The sequence below is a fragment of the Tamandua tetradactyla genome, chromosome 16 (assembly GCF_023851605.1).
Source record: "Tamandua tetradactyla isolate mTamTet1 chromosome 16, mTamTet1.pri, whole genome shotgun sequence".
NCBI lineage: Eukaryota > Metazoa > Chordata > Mammalia > Pilosa > Myrmecophagidae > Tamandua > Tamandua tetradactyla.
In genome coordinates, this window is record NC_135342.1 from 9937264 (window position 1) to 9957949 (window position 20686).

General features: G+C 49.4%; 1 protein-coding gene across 2 annotated transcripts; it reads left to right on the forward strand.

Annotated features, from left to right (window-relative positions):
• Positions 1-1840: 1840 nt before the first annotated feature.
• SIGLEC10 (sialic acid binding Ig like lectin 10) lies at positions 1841-8472 on the forward strand. Of its 2 annotated transcripts, XM_077130896.1 has the most exons (11): positions 1841-2033; positions 2111-2497; positions 2655-2933; positions 3179-3226; positions 3318-3581; positions 3736-3783; positions 3897-4154; positions 4241-4525; positions 4772-4865; positions 4959-5082; positions 7717-8472. In XM_077130896.1, exons 1-11 carry the CDS (start codon positions 1991-1993, stop codon positions 7996-7998), a joined length of 2112 nt encoding a protein of 703 aa, XP_076987011.1. In that variant the 5' UTR covers positions 1841-1990; the 3' UTR covers positions 7999-8472. The 2 variants fall into 2 exon arrangements, with proteins under 2 accessions (XP_076987011.1, XP_076987012.1); XM_077130897.1 differs by lacking the exon at positions 4241-4525 and having other exon boundaries at positions 1844-2033.
• The last annotated feature ends 12214 nt before the right edge of the window (positions 8473-20686 follow it).

Consider the following 20686-nt stretch of genomic DNA (forward strand, 5'->3'; position numbering starts at 1 on the left):
ATGGATTCACAAGAGGCTGAAATACGCAGGGAGATCCCAGGAGCCCTTGCCCCAGCCTCTCTGACATACTCCCCGGTGACAGTACAACATGTAGGAAAGTCAAGTTGTTGACGTGGGCAGCCGGTGCTTTGAAAGCCCTGGATGAAGTGGGCTCTGAGGCTTTCCAGCATGTGGGAGTCAGGGAGGGAAGGAGGAGCCACTGCAGGGGGCAAAGAAGTGTCTAGAAATGTAGGAAGAGAGGCAGCGGGCAGGGGACTCCTGCACATGGGGCGGCCACCTCCTCGGTGCCCCTGACCTGTGTCCCGCCCACAAGACAAGCTGAGAAGTACACCGAGAAGTGTCGGGTGGCTGACCGCGGCACAGTAGAGGGAGGCACAGCAGTAAAATGAGAACAGAAACTGAATATCAGTTTTAGCAATCTGGGGGGTTCCAGTGACCTTGACGAGAGCCGATTGAGGATGAAGAGGGGGAGGGAGCCCGAGGGGAGCAGGGTGGACACGGAGCCTGGAGGCTGCGTGGGGGGGCGGGCCGGAGAGGACCCCCTCACCCCGCTTCCTGCCAAGCCAGCTCTGCCCCACCCTGGCGGAGGATCTGGAGCGGCCGTCCCCGAGCTGTCCCCACAGGGCTGGGCTCAGACCCTGGACTCCGGGGTACACCTGAGCCCGAGGGGGGGCGGGCACTCTCAGGTGCAAGGCCGCGGGGTCTCTCCATGGGCCACCCCTGGATGCCTACCTGCTGGGACAGAAGCTCCCGAGACACGTCGTGGGGGACACAGGCTGACAGGCAGCATGGCCCGCAAGACAGAGAAATCCACCCAGAGACGGGGGGCTTGTCCCCGAGAGCCCCCTCGAGGGATGAAAATGCTCAAAGGCGGTGGGGGGCGGTGGTCCTCACCCTCCCCTTTCCCCCAGCTCCTCCACCACCACCCCACCCCCCACCTGGGGACGGCCTGTGTGATGACAGCTCTGCTCAGTGAAGCTTGTGCTGTGACTCAAGATGGGGCCTCCCGGGGGTAAGGGACTTGGCTGCCCCCAGGGGAGGCCTTGTTTGGGCTGTGAGGACCCACAGATGGGCAGGAGGACGGTGGGTGCAAGAACAGGGCTGGGGCAGGGACAGATAAGGGCCACCTCCTCCAGGAAGCCTTCCCTGGCTTCCCTCCTCTGGGAAGGTAGCCTCTGGGGCATTAAGGAGCACTCCTGTGCCTCTCCGATCTGGAGGTTCTTCTTTTTGCAACCTGGGTCGCCTTGGGGTGGAGGTTCCCATGTCACCATGTGGGTTAGGAGGACACATTGACAAAAGAGGAAGGGATGGTTGGAGCAGAGGTTCTGCGGGAGCAGGGCTCAGGGGGACTGAGACCAGCCGAGGGCTGCCAGATTTGGCCAGTGAAAGTACAAGATGTCCAGTTAAATTTGCATTTTGGCTCAACAATGAATAAATGTTGAGTATAAGTATGTCCCATGAAATATTTGGGATATACTTATCCTAAAAACTATAAAGTTTATCTGAAAGTCAACTTGACCTGGGCGTCATCCTGAGCTTTCTCTGGTTCTCTCCTCTGTGCCCATGCACCACCACCAACTCTGGGGGGCTGGGTAAGAGGAGTTGGTGGTAGACTTTCACTTCTGCTTCTTCAGGGACCCAGGACCCAGCAGGAGAGCCCCCACCTCCCCGCCCTGGCCCCCTCCCCCACAGCCCCGCAGCCCCTTGTCTCCCCCTCCCCTCTCCCAGAGGAGCCTAGGAAAGAGAAGCTCAGCAAGCCTCTCCCCACCCCACCCACACCAGGAAGGATTAAAACCGGGGGGGGGGGGGGGGCGAGGTTGGGGTGGGGAAGCAGGCAGAATGGGAGAGCGTGAGTCTTTTGGGTCTCAGAACCGGAAGCTCATTTCCTGCCTGAGTCCCCGGGGCTCAGCTTCCGCAGGTGGCTTCCCCTTCTGTGCGCCAGGGCGATGCGCCTGGTCCCGGGCACGGCCGCGGACACCCTGCTCCGGCGATGTGGCCGCCGCTGTTTCTGCTGCTGTCCTTGCTGCCGCAGGGTGAGTGGTCCAGGGCCAGCAGGGGCCCGGGCGCAGGTAGGGCGGGGCGGACTGGTCGAGCCTCTGTCTCCCTCCAGGGTCCTGTCTTTGGAATCTCCAATTCGCAGTGCAAGTGCCGGGGCTGGTGACGGTGCAGGAGGGCCTGTGCGTTCTGGTGCCCTGCACGGTCTCCTACCCGAACCGGGGCTGGACCAGCTCCGACCGAGCTCACGGCTACTGGTACCGGGAAGAGGCCACGATCGACAAGAATCACCTCCCAGTGGCCACCAACAGCCCGGATCAGCAGGTGCGGGAGGAGACGCAGGGCCGCTTCCAGCTCCTGGGGGAGCCCCAGAACAAGAAGTGCTCCCTGCTGATCAAAGACGCGCGGGCTGGGGACACGGCCACGTACTACTTTCGGGTGGAGAGAGGAAACTTTGTGAAATACAATTTCCTAAGGAACAAGGTCTCCCTGGAAGTGACAGGTACGACCCTGGCTCTCGCTGGAATGGGAGGGGACACCCCCATCCCCACCCCGGGCCGCCAATGAGGAATGGACCACGGCTGGGGGGGGTGCATGCACACCCGGGAGTCCCCCGCTCCCTCTCGGGGAGCTGCCACCTCTCCCCCTCTCCGCCCCAGCCCTAACACAGAAGCCAGACATCTACATACCGGAGACCCTGGAGCCCGGGCGCCCGGCGAAACTGGTCTGTGTGTTTAACTTGACCTTTGAGGGGTGCCCAGCCCCTACTTTCTCCTGGACGGGAGCTGCCGTCTTCTCCCAAGACACCAGGACCTCCCATTTCTCCGTACTCACCTTCACCCCGAGACCCCAGGACCACGACGCCAGCCTCACCTGTCGCGCGGACTTCTCCAGGAACGGCGTGAGCACCAGCAGAACAGTCCGGCTCAGCGTAGCCTGTGAGTTGGTGGCAGAATTTTAGGGATTGGGAAAACCTGCAAGGAGCAGGGGGGAGGCGGAGAACTCGGCGGGGCGGTGCTGGCGGAGCCGCCTCGGGCCTGGGAGGTGAGTGGGCGTGGCGTCTGGGCATCTGTCCGCAGATGCTTTTGTCTGTCACCGGGGTAGGCACGCTTTATTTTCCAGAGTTCTCTCTGGCTGTAGGGCAAAAATTCCTCCCCCAAACCGGCTGCCAACCTCTTTGCAGATGCCCCAAAGGACCTCGTTATCAGCATTTCCCGCCCGGATACCCCAGGTACCAGAGGCTTCCCGAGCAGAGCTGAGCACAGCACCCCCAGGCCCCCCCACCCCCACCCCACCCAGCCCTTCTCTCGCTCCCTCTTCAGCTGCGGAGCCCCAGAGAAATGTCCAGTATCTGCAGACCCTGAAGGGTCAGTTCCTGCGGCTGCTCTGTGCCGCCGACAGCAAGCCCCCGGCCGCGCTGAGCTGGGCGCGCGAGGACAGGGTCCTCTCCTGGTCGCGCGCCTCGGACTCCGGAGCGCTGGCGCTGGAGCTGCGGGGCCTGAAGGCGAGGGACGCGGGGAGCTACACCTGCCGGGCGGAGAACAGGCTGGGCGCTGCCAATCGCACCCTGGAGCTCTCGGTGCAGTGTGAGTGGCTTTCGGGCAGCGCCCTGGGACCTGCCCTCCTTTTCCATCCTCGGGAGGCTTGTGCTTGTCTCTCCTCCCGCCCGCCCTCCACCCCTTGTCCCCGCGGAGGCGCCGGGCCGTCCCGAGCCAGCGCCCTGCCCTCCCTCTGTTGCAGACGCTCCAGAGAACCTGAGAGTGGTGGCGTCCCAGTCAAATAGGACAGGTATGAGAGCAAGCCGCAGGAGCCGGGGTGGGGGATCAGGTGCCTGGGATGGTGGCGAAGGACGGTCCCCGTGTCCTCCGCTCGGCTTCCACGCTACCGCTTCCCCTCCCCAGTGCTGGAAACCTTCCAGAACACCACATTCCTTCCAGTCCTGGAGGGGCAACCCCTGCGTCTCGTCTGCGTCGCCGACAGCAACCCCCCTGCCAGGCTGAGCTGGGTGCGGGGCAGACAGACCCTGAGCCCCTCGCAGCCCTCGGACCCCGGAGTCCTGGAGCTGCCTCCAATACAAATGGAGCACGAAGGAGAATTAGCCTGCCGAGCTGAGAATGCGCTGGGCTCTGCACACGTCTCCCTGAGCCTCTCTGTGCTCTGTGAGTGTGGGGACCCCCGGGGGGAGGAGCCCTGGGTTCTGGGGAGGGGGACACCTCCGGACTATCCCGTTACCCCCCACACACAGACCCCCCCCAGGTGCTGGGCCCCTCCTGCTCCTGGGAGGCCGAGGGTCTGCTGTGCAGCTGCTCCGCCCGGGCGCGGCCGGCTCCCTCCCTGCGCTGGCGGCTCGGGGCCGGGCTGGTGGAGGCGAACGGCAGCCGCGCCCCCGCCACGGCCACCTCCAGCTCGGCCGGGCCCTGGGCCCACAGCAACCTCAGCCTCCGTGGGGGACCAGGCTCCGGCCTCACCCTCAGCTGCGAGGCCCGGAATGCCCTCGGGGACCAGAGGGTCGCTGTCCTCCTAATGCCAGGTCAGGGGGCCGGCCAGATGCCTAGGCCCGGCTGCCGAGGCCAGGGTGGGGCAGGAGCTGGGGGCAGGAGGGCCTGTGGGTGAAGAGGAGAAGATCAGCTCCGAAGGCCTGTCGGGAGGGGGAAGAGAGAGGGCTGCAGGCCAGATGTCTGGGAGTCTAGGACGCAAGCGGGAAGCCCCATGCGCAAGGGTGAGAGGCGCGGGGCCGGCGTGGATGGGGCGTTCACCTGACACTCTCCTTGCGCAGGTAAGAAGGGGCTCCTTCCAACAGCCTTCTCCAAAGGAGTATTGCTGGGAATCGGCGTCACGACCCTCCTTTCCCTCTGCCTCGTGCTGATCCTGTGAGTTAGGTGGTGCAGCCCCGGGCGTGGGGGCGGGGCCCAGGGACGGGGGGCGCAGGGGCGCACAGCACGGGGGGGGGCTCTTCTCCGCAGCGTGAATATCCGAAGGAAGACGCGGACGCGGGCGCAGGCGCAGGCGGAGACTCTGAGGCCCAGGGTCTCGCGGGGCAGCTCCATCATGGACTATGTCAACGTGATCCCCAGAACCATCTCCATGGTGAGTGTCAGGGGGAAACCTCCCGGCTCTCTCCGCGTTGCGCCCGCCCCCCCGCCCCCCCCCCCCCCCCCCCCCCCCCCCGCCCTCACCTTAGGGACATGGAGGCAGGAAAAGCACCAGTATGGGATTCAAATTCCGGCTGGGCACTTCCTGTCCTTGAGATCTTGGCCAAGTCACTCCCCTTCTCTGAGCCTCCACGTCTTCTTCTGTTTCCTTTGAGTATCGGTTTGAAGAGCAGGATATGTGTAACCTCTCCCACTGTGCCAGCTGTTCCATTCCCACCATTACTCCGTACATTTCTAATGATCATAATCATATAAGAATTATTAAATCATCAGGAGGCAATAGATCATAGTGATTAAGGCAGGAACCTGCCTGGGTTCAAATTCTCCTTTCATTGCTGGGTGCTGTTTTTCTTTCTTTGTTTTTTTTTAACCTTTTGTTGTAGCAACATAGTTAGGACTCAGAATTCCCCATTTTTTTAACCATGTTCAAGTATACAATTTAGTGATACCAATTATACTGTCAATATTGTGCCGCCATCACAATGGCTGTCCATTGCCCAAAGCTTTTCATCACCTTGAACAAACTCTGCACCCACTAAGCAATAACTCCCTCTTCCTCGCACTGCACCCTAACCCCCCAGCCCCAAGTAACTTGTAATCTACTCTCTGTCTATGAAAATTGCATATTCTTGTTATTTCATATGGGCCACACCGTACAATATTTGCCTCTCGGGATCTGGCTGATGTCACGCAACATGACGTCTTCATGGTTGATCCACGTTGTCCTTGCGTCATGAAGGTCATTCCTTTTGACAGCTGAGTGACATTCCATTGCGTGTGTCCCACTTTTTGTTTGTCCATCATCTGTTGAGGGACACTTGGGTTGCTTCTGCTTGGCTGCAGGTCCTTGATTGAACAAGCCACTTCTTGTTCCTTGTAACATCTCCTGATCTCTCCACCGAACTCCAGGCTCGTATCCAACTGTCCATTGCGGCATCCACATTTAGATGTCTATTAGGCATCTCAGAATTACCCGGATGCAGCTAAACTTATGACTAATCTCCCACTTCCCCTCTGCCTTCTTCACCTCAGCAAATGCCATGATCGTTGGCTCGGCTACTCAAGGCTAAAGCCTGAGAACCTCCTTTCACCTCTACCACCCTGCAGCAAATCCATCAGCAAATCCCCTTCAAAATGCCCCCAGACCATGTCTTCCTCCCACTGCATATCCCTTGTCCGTGACCCACATCCTTCACCTGGACAGCGCAGCAGCCCTCTGGGTGTCCTCTCGGCTTCCCCTCCTTCTCCCTCCAGTCTACGTACCATGCAAAGTATCCTTTTAAAACACAAATAGGTTGGGGCATGGGGAATGGGGAGCTATTGCTTCACAGGTATGGAGTTTCAGTTTTGGGGTGATGGAAAAGTTGTAGTGATGGCGTCGCGGGGATGGTCGCACAATGCTGTGGATGCAGTCACACCAATTAAGTGCGTACTTGAAAATGGCTATAATGGGAAAACTTATGTGGTACCACAATACAATTTAAAAAAATACGAATAGATGCACCTATGCTGTGAAATACTCCTCAACAATAAAACGGAACAAACTATTGCTACACTCAAGTGGGATGGACCCTTGGAGCAAAAATAAATAAATAAATAAAAGGGGGGGGGAGAGTCAATCTAAAAAAAATCACATACCGCACCATCCTATCTATATGTTCTTGAAATGACAAAATTATCGAGATGGAGACCAGATGAGTTGTCATAAGGGGTTTAGGGATGGAGGTGGAACTGTAAAGGGATAGCAAGGAGGTTTCGGTGGTGATGGACAGTTCTCGATTGAGGTGGGATTTCCTGAAGTTACACGTGAAAAAAAAATAGTACAGAACTATATGCACACACTGTCCCAATGCCAGCTTCCCAGTTTGATGTCAGGCTACAGTTAGGTCAGATGTAACCATTGGGGGAAAAGGGGGGGAAGGGTCCACGGGACTCCTCTGTACTAATTTTGCAACTTCCTGCGAACCTATAATAATTTCAAAATATTATTTTTAAAAAAACCTATCACTTCCATATTCAAACCTGTCACTTCCCTGTTCAAAACCCCCAATGACTTTCGATCCTACTTAGAATAAACTCAAAGCCTGAAAGGCTTTACATGAGCAGCTCCTCCCTTCTCCTCTTCCGCCCACTCAATGCTGCTTCAACCCCGGTAGCTGGCTTGCTCTTCCTTGAACATGCAGTCATGCATTCACCTCAAGGTATTCGAATTTGTTGCTTCCCGCCCCGCACCCCACCCCCCCCGCCCGCCACGGGGGGAGAATCCTTCCCCAGATAGTAGCGTGTGGACCCTTCTCCTTTCTAAGCCATTCTCTCTGTCTACATATCTTCCCCCAGATATGCCCCTTCCCAGACGGCAAACTCTAAAATATTTGCCCCACCTGCCTTTCCCCCATCTCCTCACCCTGCTTTGATTTTCTTCACGGCATTTACCATCACTTGATATTCTGCGTTTGCTTATTTATTGTTTGTTCCCTATACGAGATTGAACACAAGCCAAGCGAGGCACCTGGCAGGTGCTCAGATAATTGTTGAACAGATGAATGAAGGATGGTTGTTGTTCCCTTAGGCTCGGAACCCGAGGGCCAGCCCAGCCGGTCCTCCCCAGAACCCTCTGCCAGGCCCTTGCAACCTGGAATCGAAGAACCAGAAGGAGCAACATTTTGTTTCCCCCGGTTGCCCAGCACCCAAATCACTCACCCAAGCCCCACAATCGGACGCTACCCCAGGGGAACCCCATTATGCTGTTCTCAACTTCCCAGGCCTCAGGCCGCGGGAGGCCCAGCATCCCAGGGATTCCCAAGCTGAGTATGCAGAAATCAAGTTCCACAGAGGCGCTGCTGAGCTTTAGGATAAGGGTCCTTGGCCAAGGAGAAAACTAGAGAAATAAAGAGCATGGGAAAAATGGAGTGCAAAGTCTCTGTTCTCACAGTTCTCCAAGGAAGAGTCATCCTCAACCAGATCCAGGCTTTTGGATCAAGCATTTGCAAATCCAAAGCAGCATCCTGCCTCTGAGTACGCTGTTCTGAGAAGCAAGGAACAGATTTTCCTCTGAAATATCCAGGCATCATCCTAGCTGATTACTTATAGCCTCACGGATTTCCTGAAGGTGGGATGGTCTTTAAAGATAATTAAACCAGGAGTCGGCAAACAACTCAGGCGAAATCTGGCCCACTGCTTATTTTTGTACCACCTGCAAGCTAAGAATGTTCTTTTACCTTTTATATAGTTGGGGGAAAAATTGCAAAAATAATATTTTGTGACACATGAAAACGATATGAAATTCAAATTTCAGTGTTCATCAATAAAGTTTTATTGAAACACAGCCATGTTTTCTTTCACGTGTCGTCAATGGGTCGTTTTCATGGAACAATAGCTGGATGGAGTCATCAGCCCGAACAGCCTGAGTTATTTGCTGTCTGGTTCTTTACAGGAAAAGTTTTTAAATCTTAAACTAAACTAGCCCCACTTATTTTTAAAGAAGAGGAAACAGAAGCAGATGTCCAGAAAGAGTTCAAATAACTCAAGGCAAAAATGACTAGAATTGTGACCAGAAGGAAAGTTCCCAGGGCGGGAACCAGCAAGGGCACCCACGTGTCACGGGGGCTAGTGCATTCTCAGACCCGTTAAGCTAAACTGGGAGAGAGTGTTTCATAGGGAGACCCCACAGGGGCCGCATCTAGATAGGGCTTCCCCGGGATACAGGGAAGAGCAAACGAATGAGAGGACTTTCAGATGGAATGAAGAAGCAACTGGCGAAGTGCTCTGAACAAACCACCTGGTAAGCGGAGAAGAGGGACCCACTTCTGAAACTCTACCAGGGCCCTTGACTCCAACTCACCGGTCTCTTCCTTTCCCAGAGCTTGGAGCCCTAATTGGTTCCAAGAAAGCATTCCTGGGGGTTGGTCACTGCTTGGTGGGACAGAAAAGGAATTAGCCTTTGCATTGAGAAAAGTGATAAATTGCACAATTAGCAAGCAGGAAAAGCTAAACCGTATACATGATTCAAGCAGAAGTGCTTAGGGTTGTCTCAGGTCATAAACTGTGGGGCATGTAAGGAGTCTACTAATAAGTGGAAGGAAAGAGAATTAATATTTGAGCACTGACGATGTCCCATATTGTAAGTTGATTACTTTATTATAGTTATTTAATTACTTTATTTGTAGCTATCTCTTTCAATTCTCTTCCCCGTCCCTGTTTAAAAAACAAACAAACAAACCAATGTGGTAAAATAGTATTTTAATAGACTGTAACAATTTATAAACTGTAAAGACATTTGAGAGGTAACTTGCCTTTTTAAAGGCCACACAGAGAGGAAAGAGCCAAAGCCTGTGTGACTCTGAACCCTGGACCCCAAAACCTCAGCGTTTCCCAGTGCTTCACAGTGCCCCCTGCAGGGACATAGGAACATAGAGCCCCAGCCTCCAGGGTTGGTTCTATGGGAGAGACAGAGATGTACAAGGTCATCTCTGACCAACAGGACTGAGATGGTAACACACAGGGAAAGAACTTAGAAAAGAGAGACTATAATTTCAAAATAGGACAATTTAGACTGATAGGGAAAAGGGACTTGTTCATATTTCCCAAGCAGATTCAAGGTTATCTGTCAGGAAACAGTCTTGGGCCATGAGTCCCAAGCAAAAGAGTTGTAGAGTGGTTTCCCACATAATACCCACTACAGCCAAACTCTTTCAAATTCCAGAGCTACTTGTTTGTTAGGAAAAAAAAGTATAATAGTAACCAACACTATCAAGCACTTTACTATATCCCTGGTAAGTGTGTGTAGCACTTATTTAATACTCAAAAGAAGTCTTAAGGGGATTTTTGATCAAAGACCTGGAAAGCCCCCTTTACCTTGCCAGGCCCCAGTTAATTGGCTACTCTTATAAAGCCACAAGAAAAGTCCAGAACTTTAAGAGACAGATAATCAGAAGGGTTCAACAAAGCCCCATTGATTTGTCTACCTGGGATAAATGTTCAATAATAATCAGATACTCCTGGCACTGGTTTCTTAGCCACTACAGATGAGATTTCTTTACCTTATTGTGTTTTTCTTTCTAAGAGACAAAGATATCCCTTCCATAGTCTTAGGAAGGGCATAAAAAGAGGAGATCAATAGAGCCAGCTCCATTGACACATCCTTCCCGGATGAAATGACCATAACTGAGATTGACAGTCTTTACAGCCAATCACAACTTTCGTTCTCATGGAGTCATCAGCAGGTAGGCTCTGACTATTCTCTAACATATATATTACAAAACAGTTAAAATGTAAGCATTCTTATAATTCAGACAACGTGTGGGAACTGAAGAACAACTCATAATTTTATTCCTTTTCTAGTCATAGTTAAAAAAATTCCCTCTTGTGAATTAGATGACCAAAACTTTGTGGTACCCAGTTTTCCTACTTTCTTAGTGATAATTTAACAAATCAATTAGCTTCCTTGATGAAGATTATTAACTAGAAAATAATAGCAACAGTAAAAAAATATCTTTTGAGATGGAATTTTCTGAGGGTTTCCTTACCAGTGTCCTAGGTTGCCTGGACTACTGTGACAACCACAGATTTATTGGCTTAAAAAACAGGAATTTATCATCTCACAATTTTGGAGGTGTCAGCAGGGCCATGCTCACTCTGAAGGCTGCAGGGTCCTGCTGGTGGCCTGGAAATCCACGGCATAATCAACCTCTGCCTCTGTCACATGGCCGTCCGAAGACATGGCAGTGGCCACAGATGGAAGCAGCAAAGGGCTTGCATTTTTATCCAGAACCTACCACTTACTACCGGCATAAGGGTAAGCAAGTTATTTTCCTTCTCTGAGCCTCAGTTTCCCCATATATGAAAATGAGGCTAATACCTCTCTCTCAAAGGATGTGGTAATGATTGAATAAGAAAGCATAGATGGAGATGACTTATAAACCATGAATTACTACCCCAAATTAAGTATTATTTATTATCAGAGGTTGATGAGTACTCCTCCTAGAGTCAAAAGAATAAAGTTATCAAGATCCAAAGCTCATATGGCAACTACATAATGACAACTATAATATTTTAGGTTTTCTCAGTTTGTGGAAGGTATTCATTACCTAATCCAGTTTAATTAGTGTGCTGGTTTGAAAGGATTTATGTATTCTTGACAAACCATGTTTTAATCAAAGTCCCATTTCGTAAAGGCAGTATAATCCCTATTTAATATATGTAATTAGATCATCTCCCTGGAGATGTAACCCAATCAAGAGTGGTTAAACTGGATTAGGGGAGATATATCTCCATCCATTTGGGTGGGTCTTGATTGGATTACTGGAGACCTATAAAAGAGGGAATATTTTGGAGAATGGGAGATTCAGAAAGAGCAGAGAAGAATGACATAGCCACGAGTAGCAGAGAGAACCAGCCATCAACCTTTGGAGATGAAGAAGGAAAATGCCTCCCAGGGAGCTTCATGAAAATAGGAAGCCAGGAGAAGAAGCTAGCAGGTGATGCCAAGTTCGCCATGTGCCCTTCTAGATGAGAGAGAAACTCTGACTGTGTTCACCATGTACCCTTCCACTTGAGAGAGAAACCCTGGACTTCATTGGCCTTCTTGAGCCAAGATATCTTTCCCTGGATGCTTCTGATTGGACATTTCTATAGACTTGTTCAAACTGAGACATTTTCTCAGGCTTAGAACTGTAAACTAGCAACTTATTAAACTTCCCTTTTTAAAAGCCATTCTGGGCGGGCCAAGGTGACTTAGCAGGCAGAGTTCTCATCTGCCATGCTGGAGACCCAGGTTCGATTCCCAGTGCCTGCCCATGCAAAAAAAAAAAAAAAAAGCCATTCCATTTCTGGTATATTGCATTCCAGCAGCTAGAAAACTAGAACAATTAGTCATGGAGCTCCAGTTCAAGGGAAGAAGTACAAGCAGCTTTGGAGAATAAGATAGAGAACAAAGGGTGCTGCATTAGCTGCCCCCCGTGTCCTCCTCTGCCTTTCCTCCATAGTCCCCCAAGGAGGCTGTATTAGTCAGGGTTCTCGAGGGAAACAGAACCAACAGGAGATATCTGTAAGTAGTATGAGATTTTATGAAGGCGTCTCATGCAACCGTGGGATGCATGAGTCCAAATTCCGTAGGACAGGCTGCAAACTGGCAACTCCAATGAAGGTTTTCGATGAGTTCTCCAGGAAAGGCTGACTGGCTGGCTGAAGTATAGATGAGAGTTCTCTATTCTGAATCCTAAAGTTGTCACCTCTCCCTTAAAAGTTTTCAGTTGATTGGATTAAATACTCATTGTGGAAAACACTCCCCCTTAGTTTCCCATAGATGTAATCAGCCATAGATGCAACAACTGACTGATGATTTATGTCCACAAAATGTCCTCGCAGTAAAGGTTAGTCCAGCACTTGCCCAACCAAACAATTGGGCACCATCACCTGGCCAATTGCCACATGAACTTAACCATCACAGTCCACCCCTTGTCAGCTTGGCAGCTATACACATCACCTTAAACCATACTTAATCTCTAAATAGAACACAATAACAGACTTTTTCACCAAATAATGCTCAAGTACCCTACACACAACCAGAAATGCACTAAATATCTCCAGGACAGGTACAAGTCCTTGGGTAATATTCACTCTTAAACTTGATATCCCATAAGTTAAATACCATTACAAGAACAATACAACTTATATCATATGATGAGGGGATAAAATAGAGAAGAAAACAAAGATATTCGCTTTGTGTGCAAATACAGACATACAACAAAACAAAGAAGAGATATTCACAGTACTCATTTCTGTAACTGATCACATGGTCGTACTTCATATTTATCACTACCTTCTTCCACTACGCATTCCATGTTCCCTTTACCCTCAACAAGTACCTCAGCTAGCATGGTTCTTTTCCAGGTGGGGTGACCCAACTTTTCATTCCTGAAGTTTCTGGGCCATTGGTAGTCCTGGCTGGATTGGACTGTTGCAGTTTTCCATTGACTTTAATCACAGGGCATGGTAGTACTAAGAGACACCCTAGATGATCTCTTTTATTCCAGGCAAACTTTTCTTTGCTTCCATTGAACAGTTGCAGCCCTATTTCCCCTTGATAGTCAGGATCTATCACCCCAGCTTGTACAGTAATCCCCTTCCTTACCTGTTGATTCAGACGTGTGAGCAGCCCAAAGTGACCAGGTGGCAGTCTTAACTTCCAGTTCAATGGAATCATTGTTGTGTCTCCTGGTATGAGCACTCTTCTTTTTGGAACTAAGACTTGTAGACCAGCAGAACTTCAGGTTGCAGGGATAGGAAGCAAAAACTTTTCTAGTGGATCATAAGGGTAACAGTGAGTAGTAACACTCTATTTCCACCCTTTGATTTATGGACCCGTGAATCCTGGTTATGGGAGAAGCAACATCATAGAGTGGACGCTGATTCAGAGCACACACAGCCTCCTGGAGAACATTGCCCTAGCCATGCAAGGTATTGCCATTTAGTTGGGTCTTCAAAAGGCCCTTCCACCATTCTATCAACCCAGCTGCTTCTGGATGATGGGGGACATGGTAAGATCAGAGAATTCCATGAGCATGTGCCCATTCCCACACTTCTTTGCTTTAAAGTGTGTTCCTTGATCTTCAGTGTTGTATGGAATGCCATGATGGTGGATTAGGCATTCTGTAAATCCACGGATGGTGGTATTGGTGGACGCATTGTCTGCAGGGAAGGCAAACCCATATCCAGAGTATGTATCTGTTCCAATTAGAATAAATCACTGCCCCTTCCATGATGGAAGTGGTCCAGCATAATCAACCTGTCACCAGATAACAGGCAGATCACCTAAGGGAATGATGGCATATTGGGGGTTGAGTGTGGGTCTCTGCTGCTAGAAGATTTGGCACACAACAGTGATTGTAGGCAAGTTGGCCTTGATAAGTGGAAATCCATGCTGTTGAGTCCACACAAAACCCCCATCCCTACTACCATGACCACTTTGTTAATGAGCCCATTGGGCAATGGCAGGAGTGGCTGAGGAAAGAGACTGGTATCCACAGAATGAGTCATCTTATCCATTCTATTACTAAAACCTTCCCCTGCTGAAGTCACCCTCTGTTGAACATTCATATGGGACACAAATATCTTCATGTTTTTTTCCCACTCAGAAAGTTCTATCCATATACTTTTTCCCCAAACCTTTCTGTCGCCAATTTTCCAATCATATGCCTTCCAAGTCCTTAACTGTCCAGCCAAAACATTAGCAACGGCCAATGAGTCAGTACACAAACACACCTCTGGCCAGTTCTCCATCCAGGCAAAATGAGCAACCAGGGGCACTGCTTGAAGTTCTGCCCACTGGGAGGATTTCCCCTCACCACTGTCCTTCAGGGACGTCCCAGAAAGGGTTTGCAGTGCTACAGCTCTCCACTTTCGGTTGGTACCTGCAAATCATGCAAAACCACCTGTAAGCCAAGCCCAAGTTTTTTCTTCCCCCATCAGCTGACTATAAGGAACTCCCCAAGAGGCCATAGCTCTGGGCTGGGAAAGAGAAGGTAATGTGACAGGAGAGGGGGCATGGGCATTTGGACTACTTCCTCATTTAACTTCCTTGTGTCTTCTGGACCCGCTCACTATCTCATATACACCATTTCCATTTTACAATAGAGTGCTGCTGCACACGCCCAACTTTATGGCTTGGTGGGTCAGACAACACCCAGCTCATGATAGGCAACTCAGGTCTCATGGTAACTTGGTGGCCCAAGGTTAAGCATTCAGTCTCTACTAAGGCCCAGTAGCAGGCCAAAAGCTGTTTCTCAAAAGGAGAGTAGTTACCTGCAGCAGATGGTAAGGCTTTGCTCCAAAATCCTGAGGGTCTGCATTGTGATTCTCCTATAGGGGCCTGCCGAAGATTCCAGGCAGCATTTTTATTTGCTACTGACACTTCTAGTACCATTGGATCTACTGGATCATATGGCCCAGGTGGCAGAGCAGTTTGCACAACAGACTGGACCTGTTGCAGAGCCTGGTCTTTTTCAGGTCCCCACTCAAATCTAGCAGCTTTTCTGGTCACTCGGTAAATGAGCTGGAGTAGCATAACCAAATGAGGACTATGTTGCTTCCAAAATCCACATAGGCCAGCTGGGCATTGTGCTTCATTTTTTGGTTGTAAGAGGGACCAGATGCAACAGCTTGTCCTTCACCTTAGAAGGAATATCTCAACGTGCCCACACCCTTGGACACCTAGAAATTTCACTAAGATGGAAGGCCCCTGTATTTTTATTGTATTTATCTCCCATCCTCTGACATACAAATGCCTTACCAATAAGTCTAGAGTAGTTCCTACTTCTTGCTTACTAAATCAAATCAACAAGATATCATCAATATAATGGACCAGTGTGATATCTTGTGGAAGGAAGAAATGATCATGGTCCCTGTGGACAAGATAATGACATAGGACTGGAAAGTTGATACACCCCTAAGGTAGGACAGTATGGTTGTTAGGTTCAGGTGTCAACTTGGCCAGGTGAAGGTATCTAGTTCCATTGCTGTGGACATGAGCCAACGGCATGTGAAGCTCATTTGTTGCTGATTAATCTGAGTCAGCTAGCAGGTGTGCCTGCTGCAATGAATGATGCTTGATTTAATTGGCTAGAAGCTTAATTGAGAGAGCTGAACATAGCACAGCCCAAGCAGCTCCGTATACCTCATCTTGGCACTCACAGCTCAGCCCAGGCCTTTGGAGATGCAGAAAGGAATCACCCTGGGGAAAGTTGTTGGAACCCAGAGGCCTGGAGAGAAGGCCGGCAGAGATTTCCCTCTGCCTTCCCACATAAAAAAGAACCTCAGTTGAAAGTTAGCTGCCTTTCCTCCAAAAAACTATACTAAATAAATCCCCTTTTATTAAAAGCCAATCTGTCTCTGGTGTGTTGCATTCCGACAGCTAGCAAACTAGAACAGGCAGTGAAGGTATACTGCTGGCTTTCCCAGCTGAAAGCAAACTCTTTCTGGTAGTCCTTACTAACAGCTATCGAGAAAAAAGTATTTGCCAGACCAACAGCTGCGTACCAGCTACCAAGGGATTTGCTGATTTGCCCAAAATGATACCACATCTGGAACAGCAGCTGCAATTGGAGTCATAACTGTTTAAGTTTATGATAACACACTGTCATCCTCCAAGAACCATCTGTTTTCTGCAGGCCAAATAGGAGACTTGATGGGGGATGTCTGGGAATCACCACATCTATGTCCTTCAAAGTAATTAAGAGTGACACTAATCTCTGCCACCCTTTCAGGAATCTGGTATTGGTCTTGATTTATTATTTTGCTAGGTAGGGGCAGGTCTGTTGCCTTCCACTTGGACTTTCCTACCATAATAGACTTCACTCCATGTGTCAGGGAACATATGCAGGGAATCTGCCAGTTGCTGAGTATGTCTGTTCCAAAACTGGGGCAATAACTACTGAATGGGTCCAGGGACACACTATGAGATGGACCTGAGCTAAAACTCATCAATCGCTTGACCTCCACATGCCCCTCCCTACTCTGACTGGTGGACCAGAGTGATGTTTTGGGTCTCCTGGAATTAGTGTCACTTCTGAGCCAGTGTCTAATGATCCCTGAAATACCTGATTATTTCCTTTTCCCCAGTGTGCAGTCACCCTGGTGAAAGGCCTTAGATCTCCTTGGAGAAGGCTTGGAGGGAGGTTAACAGTATAATTTTGGGGGCAGTGCAACAGGGTCCTTACCCAAGGGTACCTGGCCTTCCCCTCATTCAAGGGGCTCTGGGTCTAAAAACTGTCTCAAGTTTTGGAATTGATTAAGGGGGCCATGACTCTCTGGTTTTGTGATTCAAGTTAGACTTTTGTTCACTTGACCTAGAACTCTTCTGCTCATATAACTCAAACAAGAATTTAGTAGACTACCCATCCATTTTACTTCTGGTACCTCATGATCTACCAGCCAAAGCCACAAGTCTCTGTGAGTCAGATTATGATGACTGCTGCTTTGGGTCTGCTGTCCATTATGGTAGCCAGGTTCACCTTGTCTTTGGTGACTAAATGCTACCACATGGCTTCTACCAACTGGGATACAATCACACCCATTGTGTTTAAGGATTCCAGCTCAGTGATAGCAATTCCCACAGTAATATGTGGCCTATAGAGAAAGGTGACGACAGAGCTCTTTAGGGATGATGGAGCTGGTCTCACAAATTTATTCCTCAAAGTCCTGATGTGTCCTCTGGACATTCCTGGAGTGTATGAACAGGCTTTCCACGATAAATCAACTCTAATATTCCGATCTCTCTGAGTCATTGGATCCCTTCATCTACATTATACCAGGGCAGCTCTGGCATTTCATCCTCAGATAATGCCGGCCACCTTTTGATTTATGTTTCAGCCAACCACCCAAACAAACTGTTAATGCCCTTTCTAACTCTTTGATCTGCAACACTGAATCCAGAATCTCTGCTTAGTGGGACCATATCAATAAATTCAGCTTGATCCAATTTTATACTCCTTCCCCCATTATCCCACACCCTTAATAGTCATTCTCATACATATTTCCCACATTTCTATCTAGGTAAATTGGAAAACTCATGCAGTTCTTTGGAGTATAGTGTCCCTCCTTATGAGTCACACTTTGTACCTCACCTTTTGGGGCCTGATGCGACTTTATAGGCCTGGAATTAAAAAGGGGTAGTGGGAGTGGGTCATGAAAAAAATAGGAAGTGTCTTTCAAGCCAATTACCTCAGGACATTCCACTGAAGTTTCATCTGGTGAAACAGGATTAATCTCTCCAGATAGAGAAGTGAGAACTGTTTCCCCAGGGGAGGAAACAGTTATAGGTTTTGCAGGCACTGAAGGGTTAATCTCCTTAGGTGAATGTTAGACTGGAAGCCAGGAAGCTGTTTCCTCAGGTGGACCATTACAGTTTTTTCTAGCCGACCCAGAAGAATCTAGGGTTTCAGTGTCCCCACTGCCATCATTATCAACCCATACATCCCCACCCCAATTTTCTGGATCTTATTCCTTTCCAATCAATGCCCTCACTTTAACAGCAGACACCCTGCAACGTTGAGAATTTAATTTTCATTGTAAATCTGCTACTCACACAATGAGGCACTGGGTCTGATTTTCAGAGACCTCCAGTCTGCAGCAACAGGAAATAAGCTTTTCTTTCAGGGAACACATGGAAACTTTTACATCATTCATACGGTGCTTAAATTGCAAATTTGAAGCCTTCACCTCATCCCTTTCTCTCATAACTGTATCCAGCATATTTAGGAACAACTAGTCAACATCATTATACCCTTTAACTCCACCAAACTCTGTTATGTTATCAAAAAACAATATCAATCCAAGCCTTGCCTTGTATAAGTGTATAATTAGCAGAATCAAATGGTGATATTTTGTGTATCTTTATTGCCAATACACAGCATGGACTGTCAGTGCCATCTTGATTACTGGAAATAGAACCGTTAGTGCCTTTGTGTCTAACCAGAGTAGAAAACCAATGGCAAAAACCCATTTTCAAGATTCTGTTTCTCAAGAATCACTACCGGTACCAAAGCTGTATTAGTCAGGGCTCACTAGAGAAACAGAACCAATTGGAGTAAACATGGGATTATAAATTTGTCTCTTGCAACTGCAAGGTTGCATGAGTCCAATTCCAAAGGGCACATTGCAAAGTGGCAACTCAGATGGACTTCAATGAATTCTCCAGGAGAAGCTGGCTGGTTGAAGTATAGATGAGAGTTCCGCCCTTTGGCTGATAAAGTTGTCACTGCCCCCTTAAAAGCCTTCAACTGATTGGATTGAACATCTCATTGCGGGAAAACACTCCCCTTAGTTGTCTGTAAATGCAATCAGCCATTCATGCAACAACTGACTGATGATTTATGTGCATGAGATGTCCTGGCAGTAGCAGTTAGGCCAGTGCTTTCTTGGCCAAACAACTGGGCATCATCACCTGGCCAAGATGACACATGAACCTGACTACCCCAGAGCCTTTGTTTGGTAGTAGCTGACATGAAAGAAGGCCTCTGTGAAATGTTTTGCTCCCTCCCTCCCAACAGGTGTGCCAAAGCCTCTGAGTGCTGAATAAGAACAAACGAACCAAATAAGCTGCAAGGACTGAAGTTGTCCAACAGAAGCCAGTATACCGGAGCAACAGAACGGAGTGGCTTTCCCCAATCCAACCGCCTCAATTTATGGCTGGGATTCAGAGAGGGACAGGGCTTGCCTAAGTTCACACAGCTAAAGAACAGAGTTGGGGTTCAGACTCAGACAGACCCCATAGTGGATGAGCACAGCAGGTGATATGCCCTTTAACTAAATGAGTGGGGCTGCGAGAAAAAGAGGAGTGCTGTAAAAGCCACACAAAGATTGAGTGATTTTGCTGCCGTCCCTACATACCTAAAGACCTGCCAGAAGAGCCATCCTTGGAAGTTTGCTCAACCTGGGAAATTGCAAGGCCATGTTGCTAGGGCAATGGGTGAGACCGGGGATAGAGTGTTGAAGTCCTGATCTCGGCAATGAGGACTTGGGACTTTGAGGGAGGGAAGCAGGGAGGATGCTGTTTTCCATCACTCTTGGGGAAAGGCAGTTGTGTAAGTGCACAAAACTCCACTCTGGAGTCGGAAGAGCCAGCCTGGACTGTACCGCCAGATGCTGTCCATCACCAGTTAATTAGGGACAGTTACCTGCATGGAGTGCAAATACAGAACAGGTCTATTTTTCTGATCACAACTTTCAATCGTGTCCTGTCAAAACTGTTTTCCTTGTCCCTTAGCATCTTGACCACTGTAACTTTCCAATCAGTTCTGATGATAAACCTCAGCCTGGTCTTAAATCTTAATTTCAAATTCAGTTTAAATCCCATCGCTTTTCCCTCCACATCCAGCGCAAGTTTCAGCTGGGACCGGGCCCACACGGGGAGAGAGAGGGGACCACTTAGCCCTGTGATGCCACCTCTCCGCTTCTACTTCAAGGTTCAGTTTCTCCCAGGATTGAGACAGAGAGGAGGGACAGGCATGGTGACCAGTGACTGTTGGCCTAACTGGCCACAGCTATGACTATCTGTTGACTGAAGATGCTTCTCTGGCCAGCACTGGCTGGCTGGCCCAATTCTGGCTCTTGTGTGGAGTCCCCTGTGAGGACTTTCATGGAGCCAATTAGACTTTCTCGATTCTTGTGTTTCTCTACATGAGAATATTCCAGCAAGCATGGCTCTTTCCATAAAGGGGCCCACCCGACCCAGGGCTACAAAAAGAGACACATCACTTGGTATGAAGGTGATTTATTGCAAGCGGACTCTGCAAGGAACTGGAGAAATATTCCCCAAACCAGTTCAAAGTGGAGATGTGGGTTAGGGTTTTTATAGGTAAAGGGAAGGGGTAGGGGCTAAAAGCTAAGTAATGTCCATGTGATCCATTCTTGTCAGATCAGTGATGGTGCTGGGTCTTGGTAAGGAAGGCATGGGCAAATGTCTCATCCTGTGCTGTATCAAGCATGTCTTGTGATTCCAGCATCAGTGATGAGCTTTAGATATTGATGTGCAAACTTCTGCA

Bases quoted from the DNA above. Each gene is read 5' to 3' on its own strand.
- SIGLEC10 (XM_077130896.1), top strand. From the start codon at position 1,991: ATGTGGCCGCCGCTGTTTCTGCTGCTGTCCTTGCTGCCGCAGG. The intron at 2,934-3,178 runs GTGAGTTGGTGG...ACCTCTTTGCAG, and splicing joins AGTCCGGCTCAGCGTAGCCT to ATGCCCCAAAGGACCTCGTT. The intron at 4,155-4,240 runs GTGAGTGTGGGG...CCCCACACACAG, and splicing joins CCTGAGCCTCTCTGTGCTCT to ACCCCCCCCAGGTGCTGGGC.